This window comes from Xiphias gladius, chromosome 3 (assembly GCF_016859285.1).
Source record: "Xiphias gladius isolate SHS-SW01 ecotype Sanya breed wild chromosome 3, ASM1685928v1, whole genome shotgun sequence".
Taxonomy (NCBI): Eukaryota; Metazoa; Chordata; class Actinopteri; order Istiophoriformes; family Xiphiidae; genus Xiphias; species Xiphias gladius.
In genome coordinates, this window is record NC_053402.1 from 7273191 (window position 1) to 7300369 (window position 27179).

Sequence of the window (27179 nt, forward strand, 5' to 3'; positions counted from 1 at the left end):
TGTTGCTTCACTGTATCTGACAGTTGTACTACAGAATAATATTTTACATGCAAAACATACGATAAACTGATAAAATATGACGCATGACTAACTATAGAATAACTGCAGTAAAAGGGATAACTAGTCAGCTCAAATTTATGCCACCTTTGCTTGACTTCTTAGAAGTTAAGGCATAATACAAGCATGTAAAATGATCCAATCTCCAGAAATACTCCATGTAATTCGATCACTACTTCCCACACAAATGCTAATCTATGTGAGCAGCTAACCGTCACCTCACGGCTTTAGATAACTTCATGTTTTATCTTCTTTGCATTCAATTACATGCATGCTTCTGGTGTTTGCCCCCACCTATAATCCCTGGAAGCGGCTATGAGCTGAAGAAAAAAAAAAAAACAGGGATCCACACAATAATCATTAAGACTTCAACCGCCAGTCAAACTACGACTTAAAATGTGAAACTACTTGTGAGTAATTGTCAGTTAGTCCATTGGTGCCACTGAGCTGGGAGCAGTGTCACCACGTGACTCCTCTAGTGAAGGCCTGCTGTTTGTTCAGCTAGAGAGGCAGAGAAGAAGAAAAATGGCGGCTTTAGGCGAACCCAAACAGGACGCCGGGCTAACATTTTGAGCTTTCACACCCGAAAAAACAAAGGGGTATCACGGGGTTACTGCACCGTTTGAATCCCCACCGGTCCAGCTTCGTGGCGGTGCTGCTTTCGTTCGCGTCCGTATAGGCTAAATAAACGCAAAAAACTGTGATTGTAAAATAACAGATTTCGCCTATCATGAGAGGGAAAAGAGGCAGGCCGCCCAAATCGCTACAAGCCGAGGAGCCGTCACCAGCTACGGCCCGGGGCTTGCGACCCAGAAGGAATCTGAAGCCCAGGTTGCGGGATAGCGGGGATGAGGAGAGCCCCACAAGGGAGAACACCAAGCCAGCCAGAAAGAAGAGAGGGGGATCCGGCACGTCAACACGGGGCAGGGGACGAGGTAGAGGTGGCGGCGGTGGCAGAGGAGGCAGAGGGGGTCGTGGAGGAAGGCGGACGGCTGCGTCCAAAACTGTGGTGTACGACGACCACGAGAGTGACGAGGAGGACGATGCTGTTAGTTTGAGGTCGGAAGAGGACGAGTTTATTGAGGAGGAACCTCAGTCCGAAGAGGATGAGGCCCTCAAAGAGGACTCTGATTGCCTTGAAGATGATGTGCTGGACGACGAGGAGGATGATGCCAGCTCCTGTACAGAGAGTAGCTTTCGGAGTCAGAGCACGCACACCAGCACTCCGGGTAAATAAACACAATGATCAGCAAGGGATACAGTGTATCACATACACTGCAGGGGTTGGAATATACATCTCGAAATGCTGCAAATGATTGTTTTTAATCAGTACTTGAAGCAATAAGGTTATTGTTCAAAATGGAGAATGCACACTGTATGAACACAGGCCGCACTCCGCTCATTAATGCTACTGCAGGTGGATTGAATCCGTAGCTGTATCATCAGCATACCTCGCTGTAACCACCGTTTGTCAAAACATCTTCAAGCACATCTTTCAAATTATTTATACTTATCGTAAGAATAACTGCGAATCCTTGTTGCTCGAAATGTCATTCAGATGCATTCAAGTCAATAATTTAGCTGCTAGCGTGCTAACGTTAGCAAGTGAAATTAGCTCATGCTGCCTACTGTCATCCTGAAGACAGAGAGAAAGATGTTAGGTAACGGTAACTTCATGTATTTAAAGCTATTCTCAATACTCAGTGTTCTTTATGTGAATATGAAATGTGTGTAATTTAGAAGAGAATTATTAATAGAAAAGAGCTACCAAACTAACTTAGCCTGGCTAGCGTGCCTTTCAATTTAATCACTTTGCAAGCTTTTCAGATCAGTTACCCATTCAATCCACACCTTTTAAAACTCAACAAAAAAATCATAGTTGATGTCTTTCACGGTACAACACCGAGAAAGAGCTATTATTATGAGTAGTCCGGCTAACATTTACAATATTAGCCAGCCGGACAGCTAATGTTTTCCTAGCTGAGGGAGGATGAGGCAGCCCCACTTAGCTAATAATGTCAACGTCCATGTGTTGAGCCGGCTCAGCCAAAGCCGCACGTTTGATTTGAGCAAATTATGTTGTATTTTGTCTCCTTTTAATTGTGAAACGACGTGAAATACATATACATTCAGAAATGATGCACTTTATAACCATCCAATGTGGAGATATTGGTATATAAAAGAATCGTTATTGCTTTTTAGGCCTATGGAAGAGCTGATGAGGTGATTTTGATGAGATCATATGTCACAAAATTTTTACTCAGTACCTCAGTATAGTTATTGTGACCATTTTAAAGTCTGACTTTTTCCTTTTATACCATAAAGTTTTTAGAAGTTTTATGCTCTGTTGTAGCTTAAAGCGATCCAATTATGTTTCATTAATATCGTTGTGTATTCTACAGGGAAGAAAAAAGTACGGGCCCCTCGGCCTCGCACTCCCATTCTGGAGGAGAAGGAGATTCCTCCTCTTGAACTTCCTGACACCTCTGAGGATCTCCTGGTGCCTAATGAGGAGCTGCTCAATGCCACCTCAATTTATGAGGTGCTACGGAACTTCAGCACGGTGCTGCGTCTCTCCCCTTTCCGCTTTGAGGACTTTTGTGCAGCACTGGTAGGCCAGGAGCAGTGCACTTTAATAGCAGAGACCCATATTTCCCTTTTGAAGGCCATCCTACGTGAGGAGGACTCCTCCAACACTACCTTTGGCCCCGCTGACCTCAAGGACAGTGTCAATTCCACTCTGTACTTTATTGATGGCATGACATGGCCTGAGGTGTTGCGGGCATACTGTGAGAGTGACCGGGAGTACCATCATGTCCTTCCACACCAAGAGGTGGATGAGTATCCTTACGGTCCTCTTGAAAGTAAGATCAAGGTGCTACAATTCTTGGTGGACCAGTTTCTCACCACCAACATCGCCCGTGAGGAGCTGGTGTCTGACGGCAGCATGCAGTATGATGATCACTGCCGTGTGTGTCATCGCCTGGGTGACCTGCTCTGCTGTGAGACCTGCTCAGCAGTCTACCACCTGGAGTGTGTGAAACCACCGCTTGAGGAGGTTCCAGAGGACGAGTGGCAGTGTGAGATTTGTGTGGCACACAAAGTGCCTGGTGTCACAGACTGTATGACAGAGGCACAGAAAAACAGGCCCTACATCCGCCAGGAGCCCATTGGATATGACCGGCACCAGAGGAAATACTGGTTCCTAAACAGAAGGATTATTGTGTAAGTAGGACCCTAACTGCCTTCCTGCTGTACTAGAATTACTTTCCATTCTGTGTCAAACACTTGGCACAAATGAGAACAATTAGGAAGTATTTGACATTTTTATTTAATATTAAGATCCAGAATCTCATTCTCAAGTGAGTGTAAGTGTTAGTCACCATTATAACAACTAACACTTGCCACGCTACATTACATTACATCACATACAGTATCAGGTCAATACAGATATTATTCTCCCCACATAAGACCAATGCAGTGGTGTCCAGATTGTAGCTAGGTAAACACAATGGCATGTTCTAGTTCACCACTGGCTGGAAGTATTTAGACAGTTACATATTATTTTGTTCTTCAGGCTCTGAGCTTCTGCATATTCCTTTTGAAATAAAATAATGGATACTATATTAAAGTTTCAAGTCTCAGTCTTAATTTGAGTAAGTTTCTGTTGATATATGATGGACTGTGTGGAAGATACTGCCCTTTAAACACAGTGCTCAAATTTTAGGGGTTCAAAAGTAATTGGACACAGAGTTCACATTGGGCTCAGAGTTGACCGAGTCGAGAATTGCCATTTAGATTGAGGTGGAGTTGGCTGTCAATATAAGGAGTGAAGAGGTGACCATGCAAGTGAAGACAATGATAATGAGGCTTAAAAAAAAAAAGCAAACTGATAGGTAGTTAGTTTGCCAAAACCAACAGTTTGGTACACTCTAAAAAAAGCAAGTGTTTAGAGGAAAACAAGAATATGGCAAACAACCTGGTAGAGGAGCACAAGTCTTGTTGATGATCACAAAATTATTTGCATGATGAAGAAAACCCCTTTATGACTGCACAGCAAGTCAAGAACGCTCTCTTGGATGTAGGTGGACATGATTCTTTGTCAAAGACCAAGCAGAGACTTTATGACCATAACCTCAGAGGATTTACCACAAGATGCAAAACCCCTAGTAAGACTCAGAAACAGAAAAGACAGGCCTGAGTTCACAAAAACACACAAAAAGAAACTGGTAGAGTTGTGGAACAAAGTTCTATGTACTGATTAGGCAAAAATCAACCTCTGTCAAAATGATGGCAAGAAGAAAGAGGAAAGTGTGGAGAAAAAAGGAACAGCTCATGACCCAAAGCAACCACCTCATCTGTCAAACATGTTGATAGTTCTGTTCAGGCAGAGAGACCCCACAACAAGCAAGAGCAGATAAGATACAAAGGAAGATACAAAGTGTGTCAAAGAACCCAGGCAGTCATTAACTGCAAAGGATTTTCCACTAAATATTAAATACAATGATATAGTTTGACTTCATGTGTATCTGTCCAAATTACCTTCGAACCCCTAAAATTTGTTCACTGTCTGTTTAAAGGGCTATATCTGCTACACAGTTCTTTCTATATTGATGTAAACCTACTCAAATGAAAGCTGAGACTTTTGACACTTTAATGTAGTATCTATTATTTTATTTCAAATTGAATGTGGTGAAGCTCAGAGCCTGAAGAACAACAAAAAAAAAGTGACTGTGCAAGTACATCCGGCCTTCACTGAACATTGGAGCACGCGCATTGAACATCAGATTATTTTACATGTACTTTTGCATATACTTTCCAATGTTGCAATTTATATTGATATTGGAGAAATATTCTTATTAATATAGTAATATTGATTCTGATTGTGATGGATAGTGATTAGTTGTGTATTTTACAATCTGAGGTGATAAGTTTAAGCATTCAATATGTCACCATAGTCAGGAAGTGGTGAAAAAGTAGGGGCTATGTAGTTTACCATCGCCCATGTAAATATTTAATAATAGCCTTATTAAATACTAATCTCATAAGTTTGTTTTGTTGTGAAACCAAATGCACGTTTATCCTTACTATGAAAAACTGGCCCCAAGGGTGGACTAATGCAGCCAGTTGAAGACAGTTCCCTAAAACTGTCAGACAGTATTTGACAGAGCCTTTAATGTTTTTGATTTGGAAAACAAGGCACTCAGTTCTTGAGCTGAGCTGTTGTTCAAGAGAATATTAATGAGATACTTGAGCAATCTACTATCAGTGACTGTTTAACCTGTCCTGGACACTGTTTTATCCTGAGCCTGATTATCTCAATTCCTTCACAAATACCAGTGGCTTATATCATACTGCATGAATCTGCTTGCTGTTGCAATTGAATTCTAGTATGCAGACTGATTTTTTTTTTTTTCAGCTTGTTTGATCATCCTTCTCAGTACCTTGCACAGGCATCTCAACAAAGTGCAGAGTTTATTTAATCCAACCCAAAGAATATAAGATAATGTTTCTTTAACAGAAGTTAAGACACACAAAATCTACAGGGTACTTACGAACACCAGTGATGTTATCTTACTTCGTAATATAAATGAATAAATGACTAAATTAATCTCATACACTGCAAAACATATTGTCTCAGTTAAAGTCTACTGTAACCATGCTTTGCAGTGAAGAGGAAATAGTGCAGTTTGTTTTGATATTTATTTATTTAGAGACTATCTAAGAACCTATCCTATTCTTATTCCCCAGCGAGGAGGATGGGGAGCACGAGAAGAAAAAGATCTGGTACTACAGCACCAAGGTGCAGCTGGAAGAGCTCATGGGCTGCCTGGATAAAGAGTACTGGGAGATGGACCTGCATGCCACTCTGGAGGAGATGAAGGAGGAAGTACAAGCTCACATGGACATCACAGAAGACCTTACCATAAAAGCCCGTGGAAGCAATAAAGCCTACCTCACTGCTGTCAATGGTAATAATTTGATTTTTTTTTTCTTCACACCCCAAAATAGAGATAAATGTGAACCTCAAGGTAGTGTAATCTTGTTGTGGTAATTGTGAGTGTGATGTGCTCTGGTTCCTGTGAGCAGCGTGAGAAGCTAACATGGGGAAATAATTGATCTGACTGTGTGACTCAGGCTGTGTAGTGAATGTATGTATCTATGTGTTTGTGTCCTGCAGGGTTACATTTTAAAACAGTCTATCAGATAACATAAGTCCCCTCAGATAGCAAAGCTCTGCTATGAAGACAGTTGGCACTGAAATGTTAGGTGCTGCCTTCTCTTCCTGCTTCACGCTCTAGCAGATAAATAGCAACTGTTCTCCCCCTCTACCTTCCTCCAAGGAGTCAAAGTGGTTAGATGACTTTTGATTACTATGTCAGCAGTTTCCGTTTCTGTTTGACAGGCTGCCATAACAGTTTTCCTGTGTATGTCACCAAAATGCCTGATTCGACTTCCAAGAAAGACAGCAGGGTACTATGTTTTTTACTGGGGATGTGCCTCTTGCATTCTTTTGAAAACTAGAGGTATGAATAAAATAGCCAAGAATTGAAGAAAATATCATGTTTTTGTAAAGCCATTGCAGTGTTTCTTTTTCTCCATCATAAGTGATTTATGGGCATTGCTAGTATTTCATCTGTTAAAGGCCACTGCTGCTGCAGCACCTTGCTTTTCTTCATTTGAGCTGGTGGGGACACAGCTGCTTTCGCCCCATTGAAAACTGTAGTTATGAAACATGATTCTCTGGAGATCTTGGCCTTTTTAATGACAGAAAATCTGCCATGTCTTTGATCTGTGTGGATGGGAGTAATATTTTTTTGCTGCCTTTGCTGGTCATAGACTCTGGATATGCTAGCATCCAAGACCAAATTCACACTATTTCTTTGTTCAGTTTATTTAGAACTTGTCACATTAACCAACCAAAGGTCATCTTGAACTGAAAAGCAGCATTTTATGATAGGAATATGTTATGCTCCAGATTTTAGTCGAGTTGAAAAAATTAGATTTTAGCTTCTCAAATGTGAGAATTTGCTGCTTTTGTGATTTGTGAAGATGTCACCTTGGACTCTGGGAATTATAGTAAGTTTGTGTGTGTGTGTGTGTGTGTGTATTTACGTCATATATTTTTAACCAAACACTGCAATTCTCTTCATGTGTTTTTTGTTCAGTTGCAGACAAAATGTTTATTATGATCTCATTATAAAATTGTCTTCACTGCATTTCCATTTGCTTAAATGTTACCATCCACCATGCCAAGTCTTTCAAGAAGTTGCAGGAAAATGTAGTTGTTGCCTTTTATTTTTAAAAATGAACATGTTTCCGTTTGTTTGTAGATGTGATCATGGAGCATGTGAAGGTCAGGCGGGAGGCACAGGAAGCGAAGAGGCGAGCAGAGGACCCAAAGCAGGAAGCAGAAATGGGCTCCGTTAAATCAGCAGAGGACACTGCTGCGTTTACTTCGCAGCTTGACGACAGAGAACACAAAGACACTGAGCCTAAGGAAGATGGTAGTTCCCAAGGTAAAAGTGAATTCTAGCTCTAAATCTCTCTTACATGCCACTTCCCCTAATGCAACTAAACGGAAGACCAAGCAGCACTGGTACGGCAGGTGTAGTTTTACCACATTTCTGAAATTGAGTGCTGTTATTATCTTATATTGTATGGTGAAAAAAAAAATCCTTTAGAGTTGCTCGACATACTGATAAAAGATATATTGACTCTGCTTGCGCTTTACACCTTGTGTATGTTTGTCATACTACAGCAGCCTCAGTTCCCCCTGCTGAAGAGGAGAGCTGTGTGTCGGATCCTAACAACGGCTCAGCCTTCCAGGACTCAGCTGTGCCTAAAGCAGAAAGCCCTGAATCAAATGAGGAAGAGAAGCCTGCTCAGTCTTGGAGCCAGGAGAATGAGGAGTCCCCCCCAGTGGCAAAGCAGAAACGGACAGGTACTCAAAGTCAAACACTGAAAAATGTCCACTCCACTCTTCAGCTGTTATCCACCACTTCACACCCTCCTGCTGGGATGCACATGTGTATCTACCTTCACCTGTCTGCTTGTCTCCACTGGTAGCCGCACACCATACCCTGCCCTTTTGGCCCTCTTCATCTGCTTTGTTGGGTGTAAGGGAGTAACTATACTGATCTGTTTTATATCTGTATACGTCTGTAATTTTATAACCTTTTTCATGGAAAAGTGTCCTGGTGCTTCACTCTGACAGGTTGTTTTTGCTAATTGGACGTGAAGAGGTGTTCCAAGGTTTGTTTTTGAGAAATTATGAAAATTGTAAAACTGAACACCAGTACCTTGGAGGAGACTGTTATTAATTCAGTGTACACCATCCTTGGCAAACCTGCCATAATATGGAGGTGATTGTAAATGTTTCAAAGCTTTGAATTTACACTATTTGTTTTCTTTTTATACTTCTGCCATGTCTGCAAAGTTTAGATATTTTTCCAAAATTCTGTCTGACAGATCAGTGTGTCTGTTCCCTTGAGGTTTGAGCATCATATGTTGCTACACTAATCACAAACACTGTATTACTGGTCTTGCTTTGCATTTTTTCAGACAATGTGTTTATTGTGTTAGCTGGCTGCTGGTTTTTGGAACATTTCTGTTTTTACGTGACTTCGGGCTATTGTGTGTATCCATTTTGCGATACATATTCCATACTTTGTTTCAAAAGGTGAATTTCTAACTCCATCAGCCTCCTAGTATGGCACATACTGTGGAAGTGTGAACTGAACTTTTTGGGTCTTCTACCAGGACATAAATAACACTTCAGACAAAACACTTTAAGCTGTGGCCGTTAATTTTTAGTAGCTCATCCAAAACATTTAAGCTCTTATGCAACACTAGAGTGACTGTAATTAAGCTGATGCTATGCAACTTCTCTGTCACAGCATCTCTTCATTATCTTCAGTAAACATCTAATTAGATAGTGAGATGATATTTTCTCCTCTGTGTAATATCCACAGAGACCTTAAACCGTTGCAGGCCATTTTCTGCCATTGAACTCGTCCTACTGTTGCAGTAAACTTAAGAGCTGTTGCATTCAGCCCCTGCTTTGGTGGCAAAATGTCTGATTTAATTTTTCTGCATTCATTTTTTGTCCTGTTATATATTGTCTCCTGTGCTCATAGTCCTGAAAAGCATGCTTTTGGCACTCTGGTAGGTGGCGTCCTTGGCAGCAGCTACCACGACACGTCTGTCAGAACCAGGTCCTTATTCTCATTCCAATTTATGGGCCTTTGGGTGGGTTCCTGTTGCTCAGACAAAAGGCTCTGGTCTGCCTGGAAGCCACACCTGCTACCTCGTTAACAAAGAGCTGTGTATATATGCAGGACTCTCTCCCATTACAACTCAAAGGCAGAGCTGGTGTCTTAATTTGGCTTTGCAGCAAGTGCACAGCTTGTTTTGGATTTATGTAGCTTTTCCTGCCCAATATGGGTTAGGTTTTATAGGCCTAGCTAGACTGATGAAACATTTAATGTTCCACTAAACATTTTAATTTTTTTAACAGTTTGTTGGTCGTATGCTAATGCCATGATTTAAGACCTGGATAAGCTGAATAAGCTAAATTGAGAATTTCCTAATTGCAGCGGTTGCCAATATCGTACATAGTTGTCTTTTTTGTTTTTTTTGTTTTTTGTTTAGCAAAGATAGCAGCTGTGTTTAAACACTAAACAGCACGTTGCCTGTAAAAATGTCATTCAGTTTCACTCACAGCACCCCTAATACTTACATCTACAGATACATTTTCATTCCTTTTTTTTTTTTTTTTTTTTATATGACGATGTGAAAGTAGAATCTAGCAACGAAGTCGCACACCCTGACGACTTGCAGGCACAAACCCAAGATCAGTCACAGCAGCAGTCGTTGCAACCACAGGCGAGTAGTTGCAGCAGCCAAGTTTCTGGATCTGGGAGCATCAGGAAACCAGACCTGCCTGACCTGGCTGATCGGTCCTCGCAGTCCTCTTTTACTAGCCAGGATGTGACAGGTAAACATGAGAGAGGCTTGTTAGTGCTCAGAAAGTAAATAAACACTGACTCTGGGATCAGTTGAGTTTTTTTAAATTGTCTGTGTGAATAAATGTTGAGTTTGTTTTTTCACTGATTAGTGTCATCTGTTTTCTGAATGACAGAGGAGAGGAGAGCAGCAAGACAGGAATTGAATAACCAAACGCCCAGAGGCAGCAAAGAGGTGAGCATGGGTGTAGTTTTTGGAACTTTTGTCTACAACAATAATGTTACTTTTTTCTGCTTGACTGAAAATTTTTTTTAAATTAAAGAAGAGATAGTAGCGACCCTTTATACTTTTTTCAATACGGACTAAGTTGTGACCACCTAGTTTTGTGTATTTTGTTTTAGCAAAGTTCTCATGTTAGCATAAACGCTGCAATTCCTAGGTTTATTTGATTAAACGATAAAAGGTTTTGTAGAAATGCGTTTGCTCCGGTATCAAATTTTTTCAAACCTCTAGTTTGGATAAAAACTAGACAGTTTATGTACCCTCTCATGTTTCAGTCATCCCCTGTACACTCCGATGGAGAATCTTCGCGACTCAGCTTCTTGAAAAGGGACCTGACAGTGAATCTGAACAGCTTGTTCAAACTGGGCCAGGAGGGCAAATACAGGGTTTACCACAACCAGTACAGCACCAACGTCCTGGCCCTCAACAAACATCAGCACCGTGAGGACCACGACAAGAGACGCCACCTATCCCACAAGTTCAGCCTGACAACCGCATCTGAGTTCAAATGGAACGGCTCTATCTACGGTTCGCGGAACCTGACAGTCTCAACCCTGCGTCTCACCATTATCCAATTGGAAACCAATGTGCCTGGACCATTTATGCATCCTAACTGGGCATCGCACAGGTACAACTCACATCAGGTTCATGTAAACCCCCTTAGGTAAATTCAGTGTTGTTTGGCAGGCAGCTACACAACAGTTGATAGTTTTTACACTTCAGTTTTTGTATGGATTAAACAAAGACAATATAATGCATTAATTAGTGAGCTTTAGAGGTGCTGATAGGTGGATTTTATACCCTTATGACAGAGCAAGGCTAGCTGTTTCCTTCTATTTCCAGTCTTTGTGCTAAGTTAAGCTCACCAGCTACTGAATCCAGCTACATATTTACAGAGCACACATGAGAGCGGTATGAATCATCTTGTGTACCTTTTTAACAAGAAAAAGAATAAGCATATTTCCCACAATGTTGAACTATTCCTTTAAGGATACAACAATAAGTCATTTGGGTTATCGCTTTTACTTAATGTAAAATTTTTAGATATGATTAAGCTTTACAGAAGGTGTAGATGCTGTGTTATCTATTGTTTTACCTGTTGTTTGAAAACTGTTTGTCCCTGGTTTCCCCAGGACCAACTGGAACAAAGCAGTGCAGATGTGCAGCAAGGCCAGGGAATTTGCTTTGGCCTTGGCCATTCTGGAGTGTGCCATCAAACCAGTGGTGATGCTGCCTGTATGGAAGGATTCTCTTGGACACACAAGGTAAAGGAAGAACAAAAGTAGTTGTATGAACTGTATGGCAGTCGGCTACACACACAGCACACTAACATGTAGTGGGCTTTTCCAAAGGCTAAACGGGACTCAATTACACCAGTGATTTCTGTAGCAGTTTGGAGCGTACTATTGTTGACAAAACGTGCAGTAATACACTCACTGAATCTTAACTTTCCCATTTAAATATTGCTCGTGTGCCTCACATCTTACTAATATACTGTGTTTTCTCACTTCAGGCTACATCGCATGACCTCCATGGAGCGGGAGGAGAAAGAGAAGGTGAAAAAGCGAGAGAAAAAACTGGAGGATGAGGAGACACTGCAGCAGGCCACTTGGGTGAAGTACACCATCCCTATTAAACACCAGGTAAAACAGCAGTGGTCTTTCATCTGTCATCCAGCTCCATAGAGGACGTTTTACAACATGTATACTGATCTAGACCAGTGGTTCCCAGCCGTATTTTTTTTTTTTTTTTCCCTCCCCAGACATCTCCCCACACCTCTAGCAGATGAACTCAAGTAACTCTTTATTAAGCAACACCTGTCATGCTCCAAATGTGTTCATTTGAACTGATTTTAAACTGGATGTTACTAAAAAGACTAAAATTGGATGCTGTCAGTGTTTAGGTTGGTTTAGTCAAGTTTGCATTTTTACTGGTATTACTGGCAGATACTAGGAATTTCAAACATTTAGCCATTATTTTTGGCCAACTATTTAAATTGTCTATCCAGTACAGTTAGCCAACTATTTGGATTTCTCAGTTTGAAAACTACTGTTCATGTGCTACTGTTTTTTTCAAATTAGTAAAAATACTATACCATCTTTCCTCTTACCCCCTGGCATCTGCAGATAATACCCCCTGAAGTACAGGTGCCCCTGGCTGGGAATCACTGATCTACAGCATTGAAATGGCTTAACAGTTGATATTGTTTCTCAGTTTTGATGTGTATAAATGTCCTCTGAAATTATTTTTGGTTCTTCATTTTAAAGCTACATAATTTTGTTCCTCACTTTTGTGTCTTTCCATCTAGGTGTGGAAGCAGAAGGGGGAGGAGTACAGAGTGACTGGTTATGGTGGCTGGAGCTGGGTCAGTAAGACCCATGTGCCACGTTTTGTTCCAAAGCTACCAGGAAACACAAATGTAAATTACCGCAAAGAACTGGAGGGTAAGGGTTGAACTGGCGTAATTTCCCATTAGTACTTTTTCATTTTCCTCAAAATATTCTTCTGCTACTGGCGGTTTCGGCTCATATAACTAATGTTTTTTTACTGTCTTAAAAGCAGCTAAAGTGAGCAAGGACAATGCAGCGTCTTGCACAAATAACCAAAAGAAGTTGATGGAAACTGAGAAGCAAAATAAAGCGGATAAGGACAAGGAGGAAGCGTCTATAATTGCATCAGCTCAGAGCATTTCATCAGAGGAGGAATGCAAACCTCAGAACTCCAATGATGAAGAAAAACCCACAGAGAAGGAGGAGGGAAAAAATGTGGAAGAGAAGAGAGAGGATGAAAATATGGAGGTTGACCCCTGCCCACAAACTGTTGCTTCAAGAGATGAGAAAGGTAAATGGTGGAAATTAAATGATCCCTCATGTATTTTTAAGATTTTCCTTGATGGTCTTTGTGAACAGCTATATATTTCCATCATTCACTGACCTCTGTGACTCTTTGTTGCAGATGAAAAGAAAGGTCCTTCCTTACCTACTGTGGAGCCTGTAAGGGAAGAGCCAATCCAGAATGTTGAACAATCCAAGGAGGAGACCAGTGCATCAAAGCCCTACTATGATGTTGTGAATGTCAGTGAGGGCTTCCAGCTGCGGACGGCTTATAAGAAGAAGGTAAAGCCTTCCAAACTGGATGGGCTCTTGGAGCGCCGGGTTAAACAGTTCACCTTGGAAGAGAAACAGAGGCTAGAGCGGGTGAGACAGGCAGCCCTGCTGTCCAAAATGGCTGCCACAAAGCCTAATTCAGGGGTTAAGACTGAAGGACCCACGTTAGGCAAACAGCAGCCTGCTGGGACCCCATGTGTTAAAGCAGAAGAGAACGAGGAGAGTTTACAGGTCAAAGACCACGTGGTTAAAAAGCTTGAATTTGAGCAGGAGCAGACGGAGGCAAAAACAGACAATTTGGATGTCAAATCAGACTCTACAGCAACCAACCACAGCAAACGGACAGAGGTAAATGCTCTGCAGGGGAACGGTGGGGAGGCCTTAGCCCATAAAGAGGTGAATGGAGGACCCTTAGACAACACTGAGCTCAACAATAAAAGCAATTGTATATCAGAGGCAATAGAAAGCAAAGAAAAAACACAGAAGCCAGAGGTGGCTCGAATGGCAGAGAATGCTAAAAAACGTGGGTATGAGGAGATGGAGCAAGGCAGTGGACAGAGTAACACAAAGAGCATGGAGGTAGACCAAAACAAGACCAGTCCAATGCAAGTGAATGGGAAATCTAGGGTCATCGCCACTGCAGCCTCAAACATCAATTCAGACCCAGCCATTCCAGTCCAAGGTGACATCAAGGAGCCTCAGAGAGAGCCTGTCAAGTCCCTGATGAATGGAGACCTCTCGCAAAATGATGCGTCCGACATATGTCATGCACCTCCCCTGAAAGTCCCAAAATTAGAGAACCATGTGGCGGAGAAAGGAGACACTCTCAATAAGAATGAGGATATGGCCATGGAGAGTGAGGGGACAATACCTCCTAAGCTTCCAAACTCAAGCCTTTCTTGCATGAATAGTAATAGCACAGACAATTGCTGTAGTAGTGAAGGTTTGAAGGCTTCTGTCACCACTAATACCACCACCACAGAGTCTCAAAATGTCCCAACAACTGACATGTCCAGCAGCAGTAGTAAGCCTGATGTGACGTATCAAGCAGCAAGTAGCGCAGTCTCCTGTGTTACCACTTCCACCACCACCCAGCCCAGCTCCCTTGCACCTGGGCCAGTTGTTTCCCAGAAGACCAAAATTCCAGTCACTGACACCAAGATGGGCAGCTCTGGTTCAACAACAACTAGCTCCATGACAATTAGTAAAGAGTATTCCACCAGAGACCGAGTCAGCCTTCTGAGGTTCTCCAAATCCAAGAAGGCACGCTCAGGCACCGCCCTGCCGTCCTACCGCAAATTTGTTACTAAGAGCAGCAAGAAGAGTATCTTTGTCCTGCCAAATGATGACCTGAAGAGGCTGGCGAGGAGAGCAGGCATCAGAGAGGTGCCCATCTTCAACTACAACGCCAAACCAGCTCTGGATATTTGGCCCTACCCTTCACCTCGGCCCACTTTTGGAATCACATGGAGGTTTGTAACACATTTAGATCTTTTTACACATTGTTTGGGTGCTTAAAAATTACTTTTGGACCTTGCACTTGTAGTATACATTTACAATAGCTAGGTGAAAATTTTCTTTTAATTACATTTAACAATATCATGATTGATATGCCAACTTTAGCTAGGACAATAATGAATCTCTGTGTTTTCCATTGCTGATGGTTTTTGTAGTGTGTCTATATTGTGTTTGCATGGCAAGACATTTCTTTTGATAAATGAGCACAATATTATGTAACCAGGATGTAAGAATACAAATACAGTAAGGTAAAGTTCGTATGTAACCATGCTTAGTATTGTTGGAATTATTAAGCTGGGCACTTCTCATGTTTTTTATGACTGGGTTGCATTCAGGTACCGTCTACAGACTGTGAGGTCGCTGGCAGGGGTCAGCCTGATGTTGAGGCTGCTGTGGGCCTGCTTGAGGTGGGACGACATGGCTGTTAAGCCCTCTGCTACTGTAGGGACTACTCGAAAAGGTGAGATAATGCTGTGCACTTCTTTTTCACCTGTATTGATCTAACACTTCCTTGGAGCACCTTTTCTGAATGGTTTTGAGGAAGCCTCCTTACATTCGTTTATATTTCATTTCAAACATGCAACTTCACATGCTTGTAGTATTTTGACTGTTAAGTGTTGCCATATCAAATAATTGTGCTAATATATTTGATTTTTATCAAAGAAACCACGGACACAGACATCACCACAACAGAGATTATAAAACGAAGAGACGTGGGGCCCTATGGCATCCGCTCAGAATACTGCATCAGAAAAATCATTTGTCCCCTTGGAAACAGGGACACTCCCAAAGGTATAAGTTAACATTTGTTCAGAAACAATGTCGGATTTTAATTTAAAGAATGACCAAGATCCAGTGCTGGAGGAGTTGTGCCGGCGTTATACAAGGATAATCGATAGTTTGTTTCTCCCTTCACGTGAGTAGAAACCCCCACTCCACAGCGGAAAGGCCTGCGTTCGAGTGCCTTGAGGCCCAAGAAGCAGGAGCCAGCCAAGCTGACTGGGCCTATTGCTGTGGAGACATGGGTGCCTGAAGAGGAAATGGAGCTGTGGGAGATCAGGGCCTTTGCAGAGAGGTGAGAAACACAGATCAAGCCTCCTCTGGTCTGGGGCCCCTAACATTATCATTTTGGAGAACACTAAATTCTTCTGGTAGAGTAATGATTCAACAGATTGTCACCTTTTTCTTTGGTGTTACAGGTTGGAGAGGGAGAAGTCACAAGGTGTTGATCCCTCCAAGACTGGCAGTAGTCTGAAGACAGCAGAGGATGTCAAGGCCCATTTGGAGAATCAGCTGAAACAAGCCCGACTGGCTGCACAGCAGGTGAGAACAGTGTTATCCATTTTTCTGGCTTATTAGACCATGTTTTCGGTTTAAGTTCTGTGGAGCTACAGTATTCTGAGAGGTCACCATATACTTAAAAAAAAAATTGTTTCCTAACCTTTTTGTTTTAGAAACGTTTGGAGCAGCAGAGACCAAGTACAACTGCCACTGCTTGCACTACAACAGCCACCACCACCACCTCAGCCAGCACTCCCAGCACCCCAGCATCCACGGGCCAGAGGACAGGTCAGGTCACATCTGGAACCAAGATGGTCCTCACCTCCAAACTAGGATCTCCAATTTCCTTCCAGCAAGACAAGAACTTCCACCAGTCTTTTGCTTCCTGGGTCAAGCAGGGTCAGAACAACAGCAGCTCAGGTACGCAGGTGGAAGACGAGAGTGTAGATTATATTATGCCCATCTAAAATTTTTCATAGAATGGTCTCTTTGCCTTTTCATCCATCATATTCTGTTTGAGACAGGCAGACAAACAAAGGAGTTTGTCATAAGAGCCTTTTTTCTCCTTTGATTTTCCCTCTTTGTTTTTCATTTTTCCTTTCATTTTCCCTTTTTTTTAATCATTGTTTGATAGCCATATCAATTCGAAAAAAGTCAATCATCGGCATGACTTTTCACCTTTAACAACTTTTTTGCGTGTGAATTTTCTACGTCGGTAAATGTGATTGGTTTGTCAAACTAACTTTTTGATTCGTGGTGTCCACTTTGAATCCTGTTAAAATCAGATTTTCAATTTTTTGAGTCCTTTATATTCTAAAGGGATACGCAAGAGCCTGTATATCATCAGAATTTCAACACAACAAATGAATAACCCTAAGTTTCTAAAATATCAGCCCTTTTGTGGACTTAAACCTTCCAGTGGACACCACAGCTGTAGACAGGCATTTGTGGTGGCCCATGTGGGTATGCATGACTGCAGGTAGCATGGTGTGTCTTGCAGCCTCCTCTGGCTCGGTGGCCACCGTGGCTAGCAGCATCACCACCTCAGAGCAAACCTTCCAGATCGCTGGCAGCCCAGTGACTGTGGGTGGCCAGGTCCTCACTGGCAGCCCAGTGACTGTGGGTGGCCAGGTCCTCACTGCCAAATTCCCACTGCCCGCTAACAGCAAGATTGTCACGCTCAACTTGCCCACTAATCAAGGAGGTAGGGAGCACGAGTTTCATCCATTTCTGCTCGTTTGGGCTTACACGTGTCAAAATGGATGCAAGAGTGTAGTGTGAGAGGCAAAATCTGCCTTGTGATCGAGTGTAGTGTGAGAGGCAAAATCTGCCTTGTGATCAAGTACTGACTTGAGCATGGATGATACCACAAGTGTTGTTTTTTTTTTTTTTCTTTTTTTCTTCTCCATGAGATAAGCTTCTGTGGCCATAAGTCTGCTTGCTTTTTTTTTTGTTTCTGTTTTGGACAGTAGTTTTTAAAACCATTACCGGTCTCTTAGTTGGCTTTTAACTACTGTTATCCCAGCTGAGTGCAAGAGCTTTTTAAATTGATTTGGTGATTCTTTTTTTTTTTTTTTTTTTTAAACAAACGACATTCCAAAGCTTTTCCCCATGCACACAGTGCCCTGCCTCGCCACTTCTGTACATCCTTGACCTATATGACTGCACTTACTCAGTACATAGTTGTTTCTGTCCTTACGTAACTGTTCTTAACAACAGGTGTAGTCCAGCAGAAAGTCTTGGGCATTTTCCCCTCTGGGCCTCCTGCAAACCTTCGGACATACAGCACACTACATCCTACGACTGGCAACATCAACCTCAGAGCCACCACCTCTGGCTCAACTACTCACCAACAGGTCTTTTGTTTTTCATGCTATCTTTTTCAATTTTAACTTGAATCTATGGGAAATATTTAAAATGACGACTGATGATTTTACCATTGGCTTTGTGTTCCAGGCCATTATAGCAGGAGGCCAAACACAGCCTGGCACTACAATGAGCCAGGCATCTACCCTGTCTACCTCTGTGGGCAGAAGTCCAGCATTGGCTCAACAAGGTGCTCTGTCCAACTGATAATTTCCATTCTCAAGTGTATTTATTTATTTATTATTTATTATTTATTATGTCAGCATTTGTGTTGCACGCCTGACAAAAAAATAAAACCAAGTCCCTCTTCATACCATCCAGGCCAACCTCAGCAGGCTGCAACTCAGATGGGCCGTGGCCAGCCTTTAGCCACAGCTGTGCCTGGTTCTACACCTGTGCAGACGGCATCAGCTCAGAGAGCAGCAGGTCAGGCACCATCACCTCGTGCAGCCACCACGGCTCCTGGACAGTCCCCTGTAGCTCCCTCCCAGACCAACAGACCACAGCAGGGTCAAGTCAAACTAACTATGGCACAGCTCATGCAGTTAACACAGGGTGCTCAGGTGAGGGACACATTTTTTCTCCCTGCTAATACACAAAATCATCTTTTCTCCTGTAATGACTATAGGAAGTGTTGTTGTTGTTGTTGTTGTTATATTATTGTTAGCTGAAGGTCAAAGTCCTTCTGTTTGCTACTCTGCAGGGTGGTAATCCAGGTCTGACAGTGGTGATCCAGGGTCAGGGCCAGACGCAGGGCCAGCTGCAAATCATCCCACAGGGTGTAACAGTCATCCCCGGCCCTGGTCAGCAGCTAATGCAGGCGGCCATGCCTAATGGCCAGGTCCAGCGCTTCCTCTTCACTCCAGTGCCCCCATCCTCGTCAGCTTTAACTTCAGCACCCAGTACTGCTGCCTCTACAAAGCCTGTCGTACCTCAGAGCCTTCAAACCCAAATATCAGCTCCAGCTCGAGCCAGAACTGCTGCACAAGTCCAGACGACTCCCTCAGCCTTAGCCCAAACACAAATGGCAGCCCCTGTACCTACCCAAACACAAATGCCAAGTTTGGCCCCCACCCCAGCTTCAATCCCTGTGCAAACCCAAGTTACAGCCCCTGTACCCACCCCAACACAAATCCCAAGTTTGACCACCACCTCAGCTTCAATTCCTGTCCAAACCCAAGTTGCAGCCCCCGTGCCTCCTGCAGCCCAGACCTCAATGCAAACACAAGTTCCAGCTGTTACCCCATTGTCCATCCATGCACAACAGCAAATATCTGCTCCTGTGCCTCCCCTGCCACAAGCTGCAGCCCAGGCCTCCACAAAGGTTTTATCCTCAACACCAGCCTCTATCCCCACACAACCCCAAGTGGCAAGATCTGTGCCTGCCGTTGCACAAAATGCAGTCCCATCTATGAGTCAGAAAGCGTTCACCTCAGCCACAGATCCTGCACAAAACCGAACTGAAGTCCCAGCCACGGTCCAAACCCAAGTCTCCAACCTTACCCCAGGCTCGTTCCCTTCACAAACCCAAACTGCAGTGTTGCTACCAGTCCCAGGACAAGTTGCACCCCAGTCCCAGATCCAAGCACATTCCCCCAGCCCTTTACCAGGCTTAACCTCAGCCCCTGTCCAGATGCATATTACTGCCCCTGCAACAGCTGTAGCCCCTGTCTCAGTCAAGGCTGCCCAAGTTGCTGCTACAGCAGCTGCTACTAACTCGGGCCAAATGCAAGCTTCTGCCTCTCTTCCATCTGCTTTCCCAGTTCCAACCCCTGCTCTTGCTCCTGTCTCTGCACCTGTCATAGCTGTTGTGTCCACCCAAATTGCTGTCCCGTCCCCAGCCAAAGCGCTAACCCAAATCCAAGCCACAGCTCCTGTTCCCCTGCACGCTGCTGTGGCCAGTGCTGTTGTCACACCAGTAACAGCAACCTCTACAACACCTTCAGTGCCAGGTAATGGACCCACCACAATACCCTCCTGTTTTAGTAATTGGTCTATATATAATATAATATAACATAATATAATGTAATGGACCTTTTGTATAAGGTCACTTTTATAAAATGTTTAATTTAATAAATGGCATCTCTTTGCTTCTTCCTCCTGTTGCAGCTCTGACAGAGCAGAGGGCAGCTCAGCCCCAGGTTTGGACTCCAGCTGTATCTCAAGCTCAGACTTCAGCTCCCATTCAGGCACCTGTCCTGGCCACTGTACCTGCCTCTGTCCCTGCGTTGGTCTCCACACATTCACCCGTCACCCCTTTGCCTCAAGCATCTCTTACTCCCCAGTCTCAAGCACAAGTCCAGCGCCCTACCGTTGTATCAGTGCAGCAGGTGTCTCAAATGCCAGTCTCAGGAGTGGAGGTTCATATGACGGGATTACCAGTCTCTTCTGTTGTGACCACTGTGAGACCCTCCCAGCCTCAGCTCCAGCCCCAAACCAGTACTCAACTAAAACCCCAGCCTCAAGCCCAAATCCATGCACAGATTCAGGTCCAGCCCTTTGGCCAAGTCCAACAAATGCCAAACATTCAGGCTCAAGCTCATCTCCAGTCCCAAGCACAAGCCCAAATCCACCCCCAGGTCCGAGTTCAGTTTCAGCCACGGGCACCCCAAGCCCAAGTACAGCCCGTTGCTCAAATCCAACCTCAGGTGCAGTTTCAGACTCAAAACCAAACTTTGCCCCAGGTCCAGGCCCAAGCCCAAGCCCAGGCCCAACTCCAGTCAAGGGTCCAACCTCAGTACCTCCCCCAGGTACAAGCTTCATTTCAAACACAGACGCAAACCCAACCCCAGGCTCAGCAACAGCCCCAGGTCCAACCTCAGCCCCAGGTTCAGTCGCAGCCTCAGGTTCAGTCTCAGGCCCAAACCCAACTCCATCCCCAGGTTCAGGTCCAGTTCCAGCAACAGAGCCAGATTCAACCTCAGGCCCCACAGCAACCCCATGTCCAAACCCAGCCCCAGTTTCAAGTCCAGTCGCCGCAGCAGACCCATGTCCAGCAACAGCTTCAGGTCCAAGCCCAACCCCAAGTCCAAGCTAAGCTCCAGGTCCAGTTCCAACCTCAGAACCAAAATCAAGTTCAAACGCAGCCTCAGCTCCAGGTACAGTCTCCAATCAGGCATCAGCTCATCACTGTTCCTGGCCTGCAACAGCCAGTTCAGTTACTCTCAGCCCTGCCACCCCATGTGGCAGCCCAGATCCAAGCCCAGATCCAGGCACAGGCACAGCAGCAGGGTGGCACAGTTCCGCAGCAGATCAAACTGCAGCTGCCTATCCAGATCCAGCAGACAGGGGGGCAGATTCAAACCCACCAGATCCAGAACATGGTGACCATACAGGCACCAGCGAGCGTCCAGGAGCAGCTTCAGAGGATGCAGCCGCAGCCGCAGCAGCAGCAGCAGCCGCAGCCGCCGCAGCAGCAGCCGCAGCCGCAGCAGCAGCAGCAGCAGCCGCAGCAACCACCACCAAAGAAGAAGAAACACCATGAGACCAAAAGGGAACAGAGAGAGCAGAATCTGCAGTCTGTTGGCCCTGGGGATGGCATCCAAAAACAGGTGTGACAGAGAAAGAACAATTCACAACGATTCATTTCTTACAGCGTCTAGATATTGTAAATTTTAATGCAACACTTTTTTTGTTGTCAGGTGGTAGTTAAGCAGAATGCTACAGCAGAGCAGCTGAAACAGAGGAAGACCCTGGCTGCAGCTGAGCGAGAAGAGAACCAGAGGTTTGGATCTTTGTCGTATATGAATTGTTCCTGTAGATTACAGTATTTTCATTGTATTCGTTGTATTAGCATCCACTCTTGTAGTACCAAGGCTAGGAAAAAGTCCATGTATCCTAATATGAACATTTACTGAATAGTCCCCCCATAAATGCACCACCAACTGAAACGAAATTACTCTTTGATGTATCTGACACCCTTCTATCTCCTGTCTTCAGAATGATTGTGTGCAACCAGGTGATGAAGCTCATTCTTGACAAGATTGAGAAGGATGAGAAGCAGGCAGCTAAGAAGAGAAAAAAGGAGGAGGTGGTGGAGCAGAAACGCTCCAAGCAGAACGCAACCAAGCTAACTGCACTCCTGTATAAGCACAAAGAACAGCTGAAAGCTGAGATCCTGAAAAAGAGGGCCCTGCTAGACAAGGAGCTGCAGCTGCAAGTACAGGTTAGCACATGTTCCACCTTCACCAAGATGGTCATCTACAGAGTTTGAGAGTCAAAATATCTGAGAATCATTGACATTATTATTACATGTCTCTTTCTCAGGATGAGCTGAGGCGGGACATAGCAAGGCTACAGAAAGAAAAGGAAAAAGCCAGAGCTGCTATAACCCAAGCTGCTGCAGCAACAGTCAAGGCAGCATCTTCCCACTCCTCCCATCCTTCTCACTCTATGCATTCCTCTCACAGTACCCACACAGTGACCCCATCTTCCTCATCCCATAAACGCAAGAGAGAAGAGGAGAGAGACAAAGACAGAAACAGAGATAGGGACAGGCATCACGACAAGGACAAGAAACGGGACAAGGACAGAGACCGATATAGAGACAGAGATAAAGACAGAGACCGGGATCGAGAGAGGGAGAGAAACCGAGAGCGGGACAGACATCGGGACAGAGACAAGGAAAGAGATAGAGACAAAGACCGAGACAAGGACAGAGATTCCAGCTCATCAAAACACAAGAAGAAGAAGAAGCTCTCTTCTACCTCAAAGGATCACAAGAAGGACACCAAACTGTACTGTATCTGCAAAACACCCTACGACGAGTCAAAGTAAGCTCCCTAGAAAAACCTCAACGATTGTGATTACATATCAGCATACCACTGCAATGCACTCATGATGCAGACTGATGACAATTTCAGTGAGACAGAAATTCTAATGGTGTTTTCCTCTCAGGTTTTACATAGGGTGTGACCTGTGCTCCAACTGGTTTCATGGCGCATGTGTGGGTATCACAGAGAAGGAGGCCAAGAAGCTGGAGGACTTTGTGTGTAATGACTGTAAACGTGGCCAGGAGGGAGGAAGCAATGAGGAGCTATACTGCATCTGCCGGACACCATATGACGAATCACAGTATGGCTCCTTACACAATACATAACTGTCATCAGCCTTAAGTGTTAACATTGGCAATGTAGTCAAATCTAACCCAATAATCAAAATCTAGAAATGCACAATGGTATTTTGCATGCGAAAAGTGTAGGAAACGTGATACAACACCCTTCATAATCCATAGTCCCATTCATTCTTGTATACTTAATGACTGTTTTTGTTGGTGTGGTAACGAAAATCGCATCCAATTTTCAACCGCAGGTTCTACATAGGTTGCGACCGCTGCCAGAACTGGTACCACGGGCGCTGTGTGGGCATCTTGCAGAGTGAGGCAAATCACATCGATGTGTACGTGTGCCCGCAGTGTCAGTCGACAGAAGACGCCATGACGGTCCTCACGCCGCTCACTGACAAAGACTATGAGGGGTTGAAAAGAATATTACGCTCGTTACAGGTATGAAACCTATGTGTGTCTAACTATCTGCACACACATCATGACATTACTAACATTAATACTTAAAAACTCAAAACTGTTTGGCTTATTTTCCCTTCACTTGCATGTTTGAACTTCACTGTGCAGAATGATGTAAGTACAGAGTTGGACACTAGAAGGCTGTTTTCACATTCATCTGCTGATGAATCTGAGTTTAAGATAGGTATATACGAGAAGGATTGTGGGACATCACAGCTAGTTTGGACGCCAGCTCTGGCTGATAGAGAAATGAACTTCACTGCGGTACAGACAGACCGTATCTCAAGCCTTCTGTGACTTCATATTATTCTTTTTTCTTCTTTATTTTTGTCACTGGATAAAACTGACGGGGGGTGCGTGCTTACCAGCAGTGTGAACGGCCACACCGTGGCCAGTCATTTGATCTGTACAATGTGAGCATAAAAGCCGTAGGTTCTGGCTATGCAGGAAGGCCAATTAAAACATGTTGTGTGAGTTCAAACAATGTACAATAACAGCAATTATTAAGAATGCAATGCCTGCAAAGCTTAACAGAAGTGTGATGTGGAAAATTGAAACATGCAGTGCACATACACTGTAGATGAACTTTTACACATATTGTGTTTAGTTTGTTTTTTTTCAATGAGGGAGGAGGAGATGTAATTCTAAGAATTTTGAACTTGGCAATGAAACTTTTTTTTTGTGGATAAACCATGCTAGACACAGTATTATTCCAAGCAGAGCACTTTATACGTCTTAAAGCATGTCTGGAGGAGATAAGTATAAACTTAGCTCAAAGCACAATAAAAAGTGCTTTTCAAGAAGGTTTGAAGATGCAGTTAATGTATAAAAATTACCTAATACAAAGAAGACTTAAGATATTGGTATAATGAAAACTATACGTTGGCAATATCACTAACTGACTTCCTTTTGATATATTCTTTTTGTAAGGATGATATTGCTGATTACTGAAGCTTTTTCAGTTTCAATTTAAATAAAAGCCATTTAATTTCTTATTCATTTTGAAAAGTGATTATAACATTCTTGATATTTAAACAGTCTCACAAAATGGCATGGCCTTTCCTTGAACCAGTGGATCCCCACGATGCACCTGATTATTATCGTGTGATCAAGGAGCCAATGGGTAAGAACGAATGATTGCAATTGTTTATGAGCGGCTTTTTCTTAAACCATGGAAAATGTCCAATGTGTCTGCCTCCCATTGTGGAAGGTACTAGTTGTAAATGTCCCTGGGGCTGATGAAATCATCCAGATTATTAAAAAAAAAAAATGCTTTCCATACTATGTTTTTCAGAATACTTCTGCATATTCTTCTCACACTTAACATATTTCTCTTTCCTTTGTAGACTTTTCCACAATGGAAACCCATTTGCAAAAGCGACATTACCACAAGCTCACAGAGTTTGTGGCTGACGTGACCAAAATCTTCGACAACTGCCGCTACTACAATCCCAATGACACGCCCTTCTTTCAGTGTGCTGAGGTGCTGGAAGCCTTCTTTGTACAGAAGCTTAAAGGTTTCAAAGCGAGCAGGTGAGGTTGAGTGCTCCTGCCACTGCACACTCTTGAGGTTGCCAGGTTTCTCTCTTCTTTTCCATGCTTATGTTTGTGTGCTGTAAACTTTTGACGCAGGCAACATTGGCTGTCATGTCAGTTTCATTTATTCTTTTCTTAATTTTGCATTTATGCCGGCCATTCACTTTTTACTTCTGTTTGTAGTACCAGCATGTCTGTAGTAATGGTATATGGCAATAGAATGTGTTCATTGTAGACTACAGTTGGCTTTAAGCCATCAAATGGTTTTAAGGGTTTCTGGCCGTACTAAAACCAACAAGAGCTGACAATCGTTAAGACACCACGTCCAGCGTCTTAACAAACCTTAGTGCCATGTTATCTGTATCGTGTATCATCTTGCATTTGTGTCTGTTCACCTTTTGCTGCATGCCTTTGATTTATGCCATCCCATTTTCTTCTTTCTTACAGATTGTCAGATTCTTAAGTGGGCCAGTCTAGCTGGAGTCTGGACTGGATGCTGGGTTTTCTAGAAATAATGAAATGGAAACCTTCTGTTTCCAAAAATTTAAAAATATCCATCAATAAAAAAAACAACAAAAAAACAAAAAAAACAACACCACAAGAACACGCACTTGAACACCAAATGTGCTTTCATGTAAATGTCACCAATTTAAAGTTTTTCCAGTAAAAATATATGTAATAATCACAGAATGGCAGCCATGTTGACAAGTGTTAATAATGTAATTGAGGGACATGCTTTCTTCTAATCAGGATACTAGCCTTTTTGAACAAACCCATCACCGTAGCTAGGTTTTCAGTGATATTTTAAATGCATTTTAGTTCTTAACTTGTATTTATTTTCTGTTATACATTTGAGTTGGATTGAATATGTTGAGAATGTTGACCTTTCCAGATATAAGAATATATAAAGCTGCATATTTTATTATAGAGTAATATTTATGAGACGTTTTGTATGTTGCTCTCCCCTAGTGTTTGATTTAGCTGGTTGTTAAGATGGCTGTCTTGAGTGTACATATGTTTTATCATGTACAGTGGTTGTAAGATATATATCTGACTTTGAATGTTTGGATGTTTTAAATAATTATGAAACAAACCATTTTAGATAGTATTGTTTTAGAAGACCAAAATGTACTATGAAGAGTGAGGAATTTCACCTCATCTTGTTCCTCACTTAATAATGTAACCTCAGTTTGTAGTTGCGGAAGATTTCTTCATTAATAAAGGCATTCCCAATAAATTACACCAACATGGCTGCAGGATCCCCTGCCGACCCCTTCGCGTTCTCTGTGTCTGTGTCTTGAGATGCTAGGACGATAAACAAAATGTGAAGGGCTCTCAACTTTCCCCTCTCTCCGCATTCTGTAGGTCTCATAACAACAAGCTACAGTCTTCTTCAGCCTCTTAGAAAGCATCGCACATTGCTCAGACAAAATGCACTTGCCAAGAATATGGCTTCTCTGAACTGTAACTGTTTGGCAGACTCTGCCTCACCCCGTGTCTGGGATCTGCTCAACTGACTGTTGGTGCAGCCAGGACAGCTGCTTTCACAGAACTGTTCAGGCAGAGCTGCCCTCTGCCCATTTCAGCTCTAAGGGACGTTTTTGGACCTTCATCTGTGGGACTGTACTGAGGAGTGTGAATAACTGAGGCATTTCAGAAGAAAGTTTACCTCAGAGAAAAGACTCTTAATGAGCTCTCATATTTCCATGTACTTTATTTTTTGATCACAGTCTTTTATTTTTTTTCTTTGTTAAAAATCCCTCAGGCCATCCTTATGGTCATCATGTCCAAGAAATAGGAAGCCGAATAATGACTGTACAATGGCTGGGTTTTACTGAGCATAATGTATCAAGAGTTATGTGTCTAAGATATCAGATATCACGGTGAAACAACTTTTTTTTCCTCCCATTTCCACTCATTGTTTACTCTGAAGTGGCATGAAAGACAGTTTTACTAAATATCTGGACATCAATAGTCTGCTTGGTTAAACTTATATAACCTACTGAAAGTATGGTAATAAGCTATTGTAAATGAATTGCTCT

General features: G+C 43.1%; 1 protein-coding gene across 6 annotated transcripts; it reads left to right on the forward strand.

Moving 5' to 3' along the window:
* The first annotated feature begins 469 nt into the window (after positions 1-469).
* Positions 470-26383, forward strand: bptf (bromodomain PHD finger transcription factor). 6 transcript variants are annotated; one of them, XM_040122054.1, is made up of 33 exons: positions 470-1286; positions 2460-3282; positions 5809-6029; positions 7392-7577; positions 7820-8002; positions 9860-10057; positions 10202-10260; positions 10584-10936; positions 11442-11573; positions 11822-11951; positions 12617-12752; positions 12868-13149; positions 13264-14887; positions 15269-15393; positions 15597-15725; positions 15858-16008; positions 16133-16256; positions 16388-16634; positions 17215-17309; positions 17346-17418; positions 17934-18070; positions 18171-18270; positions 18402-18643; positions 18784-20032; positions 20190-21631; positions 21722-21804; positions 22020-22245; positions 22347-22852; positions 22977-23153; positions 23391-23583; positions 24640-24724; positions 24948-25134; positions 25585-26383. In XM_040122054.1, exons 1-33 carry the CDS (start codon positions 788-790, stop codon positions 25598-25600), a joined length of 10413 nt encoding a protein of 3470 aa, XP_039977988.1. In that variant the 5' UTR covers positions 470-787; the 3' UTR covers positions 25601-26383. The 6 variants fall into 6 exon arrangements, with proteins under 6 accessions (XP_039977988.1, XP_039977997.1, XP_039977962.1 ...); XM_040122063.1 differs by having other exon boundaries at positions 12871-13149; XM_040122028.1 differs by having other exon boundaries at positions 17215-17418.
* The last annotated feature ends 796 nt before the right edge of the window (positions 26384-27179 follow it).

Bases quoted from the DNA above. Each gene is read 5' to 3' on its own strand.
- bptf (XM_040122028.1), top strand. From the start codon at position 788: ATGAGAGGGAAAAGAGGCAGGCCGCCCAAATCGCTACAAGCCGAGGAG. The intron at 7,578-7,819 runs GTAAAAGTGAAT...GTCATACTACAG, and splicing joins GGAAGATGGTAGTTCCCAAG to CAGCCTCAGTTCCCCCTGCT. The intron at 10,261-10,583 runs GTGAGCATGGGT...CTCATGTTTCAG, and splicing joins CGCCCAGAGGCAGCAAAGAG to TCATCCCCTGTACACTCCGA.